This window comes from Pseudonaja textilis, chromosome 1, assembly GCF_049901715.1.
Source record: "Pseudonaja textilis isolate UNSWEBS1 chromosome 1, rPseTex1.2, whole genome shotgun sequence".
Classification (NCBI taxonomy): Eukaryota; Metazoa; Chordata; class Lepidosauria; order Squamata; family Elapidae; genus Pseudonaja; species Pseudonaja textilis.
Window position 1 is genome coordinate 292115695 of NC_141990.1, and position 11280 is coordinate 292126974.

The 11280-nt window shown below is 38.1% G+C and overlaps 1 protein-coding gene across 1 annotated transcript in view; it reads right to left on the reverse strand.

Annotated features, from left to right (window-relative positions):
• PPP4R3A (protein phosphatase 4 regulatory subunit 3A) overlaps positions 1-10418 on the reverse strand; it is a 36776-nt gene extending 26358 nt beyond the window's left edge. Inside the window, exons 1-4 of the mRNA XM_026713135.2 lie at positions 9108-10418; positions 4824-4879; positions 3947-4045; positions 1335-1952 (exon numbers count right to left, since the gene is read on the reverse strand). Coding sequence (XP_026568920.1) covers positions 1335-1952; positions 3947-4045; positions 4824-4879; positions 9108-9249 — 915 coding nt within the window. The 5' untranslated portion in view covers positions 9250-10418. The remainder of the gene's footprint in view (positions 1-1334; positions 1953-3946; positions 4046-4823; positions 4880-9107) is intronic.
• Between the last annotated feature and the right edge of the window lie 862 nt (positions 10419-11280).

Genomic DNA, 11280 nt, shown 5'->3' on the forward strand with positions numbered 1-11280 from the left:
CTGGTTGGCTATGTCCAGTGATAATCTAATGGCTCCTGCACTAAGCATAGTAGACTATACAAAAATACATGGTCCCCTTCAGCTATATGAATCTATTGATTCTTTATCATTTCCATTCCTGGTTAGCAACTTTCAAATCCCTGAACAGAATGGGAAATTCACCACAGCCAACTTGCCAGGGACAACTCACTACAGGGCAATTCAACAAACATAAAAGTTAATTTCAACAGAACCGTGGTCAAGAATAATAAAAGTAAATCAATCTAGAAATGCAAGACTTATAGTAAGTTTGATAATGTGATCACCAATAATAAAAGTAACTAAATGAAATGATTAATTCACCATTGAATTTTCCCAGTGAGTTGTCCCATAGAAGTTATCCCACGGGAAGTTGGCCATGGTAACTTGACCATAGCGAGTTGCTGGCTGGAAAATTCTGGAAGTTGAAGTCCACAAGTCTTAAAGTTGCCAAGTTTGGGGACCCCTGTCCTAGACCATTCCTAATGCACCCTTCCCCTCCCTAAATCTTATTCAGAAAGAGCATGTTGGAATCAGTAGTATTTGCACAAAAATCTTTCTTTAGAGAGAAAAATCCATGCAATTTTTCAAAAAGCGTATTAATTTGGAAGATTCTATTAATGGCTAATACAAATGGAAGACATGTTCTCGAAGCACATCTCTAAACCAGCAGCTCAAGGAACCATATCTTTGATAAACCCTTGATAAGAATACATATTCTTGAGAAAGCTGAGTGAAGCCGCTACATTAATTGAACAACCATGCTCATGCATAGATGCTTTCACCTTTTGCTATGGAAAATGTAAAAATATCTGTCTTTGCTTTATAGACAGCTTCTGCATTTTTACTGAGAAAGGCCCCAAAATTATATATTAAAAAATTTCTCTATTTGTTCCAAGGAAACAAAATATTTCTATTTAGCATTTTAAGGCTTGCAATTGTCAACAACCTCTGATGTTTTACAGAAAGGCAAAAACATTTCAAATTCAAACTGAATTTCAATAACTGGTGCAGAATGGATTGCCTTTATCATTTGGGGGGGGGGGGGTTTCAAATTAAAAGCTGAGAGTTTCAAGGACAAAACTCTTCTGAGATTATCAGAATGTAGAACTGGCCTGTTAAAAAGTGATTTCACATTATGTAGAAGTGGTTCAAATTCAAAACTATTTTCTTCACTGTATTCATAATATTTAATGGCACTTTGTGAAGGATGCGTTGTCAGCATTAAATGTAAGATTACTTTTAACAGTAAGGCTGGTGCCAGGACCACCTGTAAATGAAAAAGCAACTCAATTTTAAAAAATATCCAGACTTACCTGTAACATACCAACTATTTCTACTTTATTAAAAAATATGAATGAATGAAGAGTAGACAACATGTTTTCCTCAAATACTGAAGGAGTAGGTAGAACCATATCTTGAATATACTGTACTCTGTATGTCTGGTGTATTTTTTGTTTCAGCTCCGGATCAGATATTGGAATAACTTCTTTAAATTTTGCAGTTTTTGTCAGAAATTCCCTGTGTTTCCGTGACTGTGATAAAGAAGGATCATATTCTAGACATCCAATTACATCCATTATACATTCTTCAGAAAACATGACTTCAAAAAGTGCAGTTCTATTCAAGAGGAAGATTCCCTTAATAATTTCATACAAATGATGTAGTCCTTCAGTATTTTCCAAGTCCTCACACACGTGAAAAATTTCTAAGAGTTTTTTTATGTAGCCCTCATTTTCAAGTGCTAAAGCAAGTTTTTCACGCCGCAATGGGGAAGGCAGTGAAGATGCCACAAGTTCTGCAATCTCTTCTAATCGATTTAATTCACAGGATGGTAACTCTAGACCTGGAGATGACATATCATCAAAACGTTCCTCTTCAGATTCATCCACAAGATCCTGAGTAATGTCCACTGAAGGGTCTTTTCCCTGAACCTGTTAAGTGAAAGAAAACTAGAAAGTATACCATTTCAGTTGCTAAATGTCTGCAAGCATATACAGATATATTACTATAAAATGTTATTTTAATAGAATTGAGAATTATAGATCTGCATCAATAAATGCAAAATGAAGCACATTAAAAATTAAATACACTACCAAACACCATACAACAAAGTCATGAATCAAGGAGTTCAATTACATAAAAGGCTATGATGTTGTAGCTAGTATTTATAATGAAAATATACATTAAAAATTAAACATAACAAAATGCTTAAAATAACATTTTTGATATAATCACTAATAGTATGTAACACTTTTTGATACATTCATCACTCTTTCTTAACAGCCTCAGAATATTATGTAAGCATGTACTTTTATATTTTGACTTACAATATTTCTAGTTCAACATATTCATTTTAACTGTTGTAAATTGCCCTGAATTTATCCTAAATGAAGACTGCATATAAATAATATATGGTTTTCCAGATGGTGACAGACTCTTCTATTATAAATTGATGTTTACCAGTTTCCTGATCTATACAGGTAGTCCACAAGATATGAAAGGTCACTTAAGGCCATGGTCCCCAACCTTTCCTGCTCCAATGGGGTGGGGTGAAAGGGGATGGTTCCTTGCGAGTGGTAGGCAGGCGTGCAAGTGTGCACTAGCTGTGAGCCACTTGCCACTTGAACAAATGGAGCTGTGAATGTGAATGTGTGCATCTGCCAGTCATGCAAATAGAGCTGTGCACAGGAGTGTGCACATGTATGGGCTCACCCAACCACTTGTGTGGCCCAGTTCCAGTTAGTGTACTGCGGTTCGGGGGTTGGGGATCCTGAGTTAAGGAATATTCAAAGTTATGACAGACACTCTTATATTATATATGACCCTAATTTAAGTTACAATGGCTACATTTATCCCTTACGATTGATCCCCTGACAAAGCAACTTGTCCCCAGACCACATGGCAGCAACACGAACCTGGCCATTTTGGAGCCAGGACAAAATAGCGGCCACTTCCAACATCACATCCAGCAACTCTGCAAAGAAGCAATCTATTCCAGTGTTCTAGAAGTCTTGTGGTTTTTCAAAAAGTGAGGAGAATGTTTGGCCTGGTGGGGTGAGAATCAATACTAAGGTTTGGGCAAACCTGGTGGGAGTGGAAAAAGGCCTTTGGAGACCACAGGGGCAGAAAATGGAACAAAGGGATCTTGGGAGAATGAGGCAGGTCTTGGGAGGGGCAAGGCAGGTGGGCTAGGCCCCCAAGGGCCTCCCCAACTTGAATTACATTTAATGACCTGCATTTTCATTTAATGACTCATTGAGGAAAGCAGGATGGGGGGTCATTAGATGAAATGTTTCATTTAATGCCAATTGTAACATGTGACCATAATAGGCAGGCTCCATTGCAGTTTTTTCTTGAGGACTACCTATATATGCAAAGCTAAAAATAAGCTCAGATTAGAATATAAACATTTGCTCCTGATATCTTAGTGCTACTTATTTTGTGTTATGAATCTGCCCTACACCCCAACAATATAAAAGAGTGGGTGACTTTTTTATTGAACTTGTCCATAATCAAGAAGTCTAGATGTTTTGTTTAGTAAGGCGAGACAATGCTTTGAATTTGTAAGGAGAAATGTTTCAGAGCAAAAAGGAACATAAATACAGTATAACACTCATCTGGAATTGGTTAGAAGAGCTGCAAATAATCTCAGGAAAAGATATATTTGGCATAAGAAGCTGTAGATTTATGCTGTTTTTTCCCCCTGCTATTCCCTAAAGCCCCCTTTTGCATTCAAATCAAAAGTGTTATATAGCTGTATTATTTAACCTACTTACAGTAGTCAACTTTAATCTAAACCCAACTCCATTAGATTATTTCCAACTAAAGTTCAATAGGTGAAACTTTGGGGGAAAATGGTGATAATTATTTACTATTGTTAATTGTATTAATTATGGCAGATAAACATTCAAGTTACACATCTTACCTGACATATTTTTTCCCATATTTCATCACAACCAGCCTTTTCTTGAAAGCTAAGAGCCAGGTCATAGTTCTCCGCTTCAGACCACACAATCAGCGTGTCCTTCAAAATTAATAAATATATACATAGGTACATAGGTATTTACTAGAGCTGTAGGCAGTCAGGACATGCAAAGCAGTTTTATAGAACTGCTCTGAGTAAAAATACTACACATCTGGTAACACCTCCTCAAAGAAGTGGCGTCTTTTTGTGGGCTCACATGATAATCCTAACCAACATGTGCATTTGAGGTAAGAAAGTCAACAAGCTGCTTCAGAAGAGAAACGGGCCTTCCAGAAATACCGGAAGTGCCGAAATGGGCCCATTTTTCAGCCTCCTGAGACTGCAGAGGCTTCCTTCGAGCCTCTGGGCGGGGCAAAAACAGCCTCAAATGGGCCGAAAATCAGCTGGGAGGTTTGTGCATGTGCAGGTAAGGGGGTGGGACAGGGGGTATTGCACGCACATGTGCAGTGGGGGCGAGTCGCATTGTATTGTGGGTGCTGGCACGCACGCACGCCTGCGCTATCGCACAGATGAGTGCTTTCGGCACACCACAACAAAAAGGTTCACCATCACTGTGCTAGAGGTTCACAGCACAGATAAGAACATTTTTGTCAATCAACTTGAAATCTATGAATTAGAAATTAATATGTAAGATTTTCACAATGACTTTTGTTTGGTATTCTATTTTAATTTTAATAAATTGTTGTAATTTTGTTTTATCAAGATAAGTATATAAATTCTTCATCTTTATAATCATTACAGTTCATATAAAGAAGTAATATCAAATATCTTCAGTTTTTAACTAATTACAAAGAAATAAAACTGACTAAACTATTACCTGTTGCTTCTGATAGGCAGTATTAGGGTTGATTTTGGACTCCAAAAGTAGAGAACCTAAAGAGTAGGGAAAAATGTAATATTTATTAAAGCAAATTATTTATTAAACATATTTATTATGGCTTCCCAATTCACACATAGGTGACTCCGGAGGCTTACAACATTTAAAAATCCAACACATAAAAACCTCATCCCACCTTCAAGGCAGAGGCAAAATAATCAAATCAACCATTTGACTGGTTCCATTTCCATTTGTGCAGCATATTTTGTGCTCATAAAATATATTTTAAATGTGCATAGCATTCGAAAAGGAATCCTTTAAAATTAAAAGACCTATCTATTAGTAGATAACACATGCCTATTTAAAGAGTAATTTGAGTATTTATCTATAGGGAGTTCTTCTAGGAACTGACAATGATTAAATCAGGAAATATTTAAAATTAAAGCAAAAGTTAGACTGGATAAGCAGACTTTTTCAAGTTTATCATTCTGGATGTGTTTTCTAATAAATATTAAATATGATAAAAACTATATGAATCCACACCTAAGCTTTTGGAAGGCATAAACAAAAAGTTCCTATATTTCTGATTGTGCAGAACAATGACAATCAATGATACAAAGATAAGCTAAAAAAAGCTAGTACTAATTTTCTAAAAACAGCCCCACATATAAAATTGTGCTTTATAAGCCACATTAACTGGCTCAGTCACACTACTGAACATTAATCATTTAAAAATATTAGGTGACAATATGAAGTTTCCAGGTTTGAAAATAATTCCTAAAGATTATTTCCCAGACCACTGAAACTACTGATTTGAGCTCACTGTCTCAGTCAGAAAAAAGCAACATTCTGTATGCAATACAGAATATTTTCCCCTACCATTACCATTTTATAATTTATCAAGTCAGTGGCTCAAATGTTCCCCCCCCCCATGTGATATTACCCAGATATGCTGGATGTACAATTATGAAATTTGGAAACTGTAATCTACAGCATCTCCAAGCTCCAGACTATATTTGCTTTAATTTATAAACTACACAATTTCAATGGACTCTGGGCGATCTACTATACAAAACCTGAAAAATATATAAAACAGATAAAACATATTGGTAAGGTTGAGTATCAGTTGAAAAATAAGCATGGTGGCAAAGTGAAGAGGTATTTATGTCAAACAGAGACAACAATCTTATTCCTGAAACTGATTCCCAGTGTAACTGACATTGTCAGAGCTATGTTAATATCTCTTTTACAATACAATTGTATGAACCATTTTGAAAATAACTAAAAATTCTTAAAAAATAGAAACAACACTGACTTCAATCACATAATAAAGTTGCTTTTAAAGTTATCATTTCCTCAAAGCTCAACTAGAAGAAGTTTTGTATTGCTAAAATGTCCTAATGTTAATGGTTAAAATATTAACACCCTCACCAATAATGGTGTATTTAGTTATAATGGTTACCTTAGAGCACAAAGATAAAGTTCACTGAAATTGACATGGGAAATTTTCACAAAATACTAAAAACATTTATATTATTTATATATATTAATATAGAAATGGAGCAAGTATTTTCAGCAGTATACTTTTTCCCTTAAAAATCTGCTTTAAATAAGCCCGGAAAAAAACTAGATTGAAATTTCTTATTAGGATGGGTTAAAGTGCTATATTGATTTTACTGCTTTACAACTTGTCACCAGAAGAGGTGAGCTGTATAACAAAATGCACTTTGACAGCAAACTTCTACCTACTTTCCTAGGTGCAAGATCCTCTAAATAGTAGATTTTAATAGTCATTTTGCACTGCACTGGTTTGCGGGATAAACAAATAACAATAGGTAAAGCATCACAAATTGTTATTTTGAATGGTATGTAGATAAACATCTACATACCATTCAAAAAACAAAAAAAAGGGAACAAAAGCCCAAAACACTGCCTTGCCAGCAATCAACACCCAGGTGAGTAGAGGTAACACCAAGATTAACTTTAGACCAACAATTAAGAAACAAACAATACTCCAATCAAGAAGTTTCCAACTCAGACAAACTACCCAACAGTAAACAACAGTTTAATTAAGGAACCACCAAGAACACGCCCACCAACAATGACAGGGCAAGGCACTAGAATATAAAAAGAGAGCACTCCATTCTAAGCACATTACCTAGTTAAGTAATGAAAATAGCCAACCTTAGACAGCACCAGAGATCCTACACATTATTTTTTTTATCACATCAGCCCTATATCTAATGCTACTAAATTCTGTGCCACTGGAACATGCTGGACTTTTCTAATCATATGAGTGAGGCTACTTGGGTAGGTCTTTGTGACTTGCCATAAAGATGCTGATTAGATGAAGAGGACACAGGTTTTCTGTCCATATGGTTCCTTTGTACACAACAGATTGCCCAGTAATGAGGAATGACAACAGTGGTGCACATTTACATCCATGCCCCCCTCAAAAAAACACCATTCTTTAAACATTATAGGCCTGTCTCAAAAAGTATTTTCAAGGTTTCAATATATCCTATCTGATGCTTCTTTTTACAACAATAAACTGTGTTCCTTAATGGTAATGATTAAAATGATTGCCTAAACTCAATGTATGAATGCCCATAGAATAAAAATCATGAAAATGTGTGCAAGTACTCATAATCAAAAGAAGATTGTCATAGAATCATAGGGCTAGAAGGGAAATCTTCTAGTCCAACTCTCTGCCAGGAAAGAAAACTTAAGTAAAGCTTTCTTTACTTAATCCACAGTAATTTCCTATAGACCTGTCATAAAACTATGTCTGGATCAAAGGTGCTTTTCAAGGGGCATCTGGACTTCCAGAAAGTCCAGTTGCTTCTTGAAAAAGCATCTTTGGGACAACCATGACCTGGATGACTGAGAATCTGTATAGACATATAATGCCTGGAGTTCAATTTGTTCCTCAACCACCAACCCCACCTCCCAAGGACATATACTATTCAAAGTATAATCTTGTTATGATGGACCATATAAGGGACCATGAGGGTTGGCTAGGGGAAGATCAAATGCATCTTGCTATCCAAAATGTCACACAGTTTATATTCTGTTTGGTGGGCAATACTGATCTATTTACAATCAGTATTTACAATGTCAGGAACGTCACAGAAATATATTATTATACTTATACATCCAGATGAGGGATATCACATTTTAGCATAATAAACATAAGTTATATTTGTAATAATCTGTTGCAACCTTCTAGTTATTTTATATTCTGAGTCTATTTGACTATTTGGTTAAAATTATGACCACCTCACTGTGTTTTAACTTTAACCAAAGCAAATACATCCCTGAATTAGGATCAGACTGGAATATTTTATGCACACATTAAAAAGAAATCCCACTGAAATGAATGTGACTTTCTTTCAAGCAATGACATACTGAAACTGGTGGCAAATGGATTCCAGTTTTATTTTTCCCCTTCTTGCTTTTAGAAGAAAAACCTTCAAACTTGTTAATTTAAAACTGCAGTTTCACCTATATGATTAAAAACACAAGAATGACATGGCCGAATAGCCAGTACGAATACATTGAGACCAGATGGGATTTGAAATTTCATTGGTATTAATTAAAACCGATAGGATATATTGTAACCTTTAAAATTCACTTCTGCTTCACAAAATACAAAAAGATTTTATATGAAAATAGAGACATGCTCTTAAACTCCCAACTTTGGAAACTGTGTAATTATCATTTAACATGCTCAAATTATGGATTCCACTTATTTGAAGAAGGGAAGTTAATGGATTGGGTTTGTTTTTATTAAAAAACCATTTTTTTTCCTACAGGATATTGAAAACATGATGAAGTATTTTAAATAGTCTACAAAGTTTCTACGCTAATACAGTATAAAGATCTGGAGACATCTTGTTAAATATTCGGACATACAGTATTTCAATGGTCTATACACCATTAAGTTAAACAGAATTCTATAAGCTTAAACAATTAGGTTATTTGGGTATCATAGGAAAAGTTCTATGGAAGTTTAATGAAAACTTTAAATAATTAACACTAGCCATAGTCTGCCATCCAGAAGAATTTAAAGTCACATACTTTGATGACTGTTAGGCAACTTACAGGAACACAGATGGAAACTGTCTTTTGTGAAAGTTATCATACAGAAAATAGTCCTTACCTGATTCTTACCCTCTCAATTTAAGCAATACAAAAATTCATTGCCCCACATCTATTTATTAGCATGTGTTCATTAATACAAGGATTAATATATTTGATGCATACTTGTTCAGTTAAACTTACCATCACTTTCTGCCCTGACAAGCAGGGACATGCCCTTCAGCCTTTCCACATAGCCAGAGGACACATGTCCAGTGCCCCGATCATCCCATTGTCTGTCTTCATTTAATGTATAAACCTTCACTCTCCTCCGAGTATCGGTCATTCTGCCTTTTCCAAACCACAAGGGTCTGTGATAGTCTATCAAGAAAAGCTCTGATGGGAGGGGGGCTTTGCCCCCCACAATGAAGGGGAGCAGAAAAGGGAGCAAGAGTCCCACACAATACCCCAAACAGATCTTTTTATCGTTACCGTTAAAATAACTGCCTCATCACCCCAAAAGGGGGGAAACTTAAAACAGGAGGCAACGCTACCAGGGGAGCACAGAACTTTTTTCTGTCAAATTGGTAGCTTTGTAGGAAAGGGGAAAAACAGGAAATAAAAACGCAAAAGATTTCAAAGAGAAGGACTAGAAGAGACACCAGGAGAAAATGAAAAGAGGACGATGAAAATGGAAACCGGTCAGTTCAGAGAGGAATCTAGACGATTCAAAGCAGAAAAACAACAACAAGTAATTCACCAGTGCAGACGACTAACGCTGGTTAGGGGGCAGATGAGGTGAACCGAAAAGCAGCAAGTGAAAAACAGGCCCGTGACAGGAAAAGTGGGAAGGATTAGCCGGCCCTGCAAAAAGCCTTCAAAAGAAGAGGTAAAAACGCCACGGGGACAGGGAGGAAAATCCGTGGATACCGCTGGGACATCCTCAGAAGAAGGGGGCGAAGAGGCCAGCGGAGGGGAACGGGGAGGCAGGGGGAAAGGGGGTCAAATCTCCCCCTCGACCAGGCCTATTGTGCAAAGGCGCTGCTAGGCCCGAAGCCCCTTTCCTCGCGCTCCGTTAGCCAGGCGAAGGGACCGAAACGGAACCGCCCCTTCTTCCCAGGGAAGGCCACGACCTAAAAGGGGGCCGCCGCGCTTGCTGGGACCGGGGGGTGGGGGGTGGGGGTGAGGCGGGAAGAGGAAGATGCCCGCGTGGGGCTGAATGGCACGCGGCGTGGCCGCCCGTCTCCTGTGGCGTGATCCTCACGAGCAGCGATGACTGCACTCTCAACGCGATGCCGCCGCCATGTTCTTCCTGCGCTCGCTCTTCCGGATGCTGCCGGCACTCCCGCCAAGCTCCCTCGTCTCTTTCACGCCGCCAGAGCCCTTCCGTTACACCCGGCAAAGAAGCGAATCCCCTCCGCGGGTGGGGAGGATGGCTGAAGCGGTGGCCGTCCCCTGCCCTTCTGTCTCAGCCTCAGTCACTATGTGGCCGCCATCTTGGTTTCACCTCTCACTGGAGATACGGGGTCTCCCAGCCGAAGGCAGCACGGGCCGGGCGCGAACACTTAAAGGGCCCGCAGCCTTCAGGAAAGCTGTGAGGAGACGAGGCTGTGGTTGAACGGTCTGCGCTTCACACCTGTCTCCTTGACAGAGTGGGGATCACGGACCACTTTCCTGTGAGAAAGCAGAAATGCCATCCTGCGAACAATTAGGATGTTCGCCCTTATTTTATTTCTTTTTGCTGCAGCCAAGACCGTGTTCTAAAAGATATTTTTCGCACAATTAAGTAGCAAAACAACAACTACATCTACCTTATTTGCCCGGGTTTGGGAACTGGCTTTCCGTATATCCTAAAGCCTATTATTGGAAAACCTTCCTTCGGGTGGACTACCAAAGCAGGCTGAGGTAAAGATGGCAGGACTCACAACAAATAAATGAGCAGCAATTTTGTAGCTTTGAATGCTCACAACTAGCAACTAATTAATTTTATAGCCACCCGCTTTATGAGCCATAACTGGGTGGCTCACAGCAACGGTGACAACATTAAAAAAAACAACAATAAAAGCCAACATCGGACATACACTCCAACACCCAGTACCCTAAACTGACACTCCCCAATATGCTCCAAAAAGCCAACTAAAGCCCTTCAAAACATCTTAAGCGAACCAAAAGACCCAGCAACCTCAGAAGAAAAAACAGGAGTCATCTACATCAGTGGTTCTTAACCTTTTTGAAAGAATCGCCCCTTGAGCCATTGAGAAAGTTATCATCGCTCTCCTCCCACAACATAACCTCTCAATCACAACACAGGGAAATAACTCTTCAGTTTATGCAAATACATTTTTTGTTTTCTTTAATATTGTCATCAGGACATATC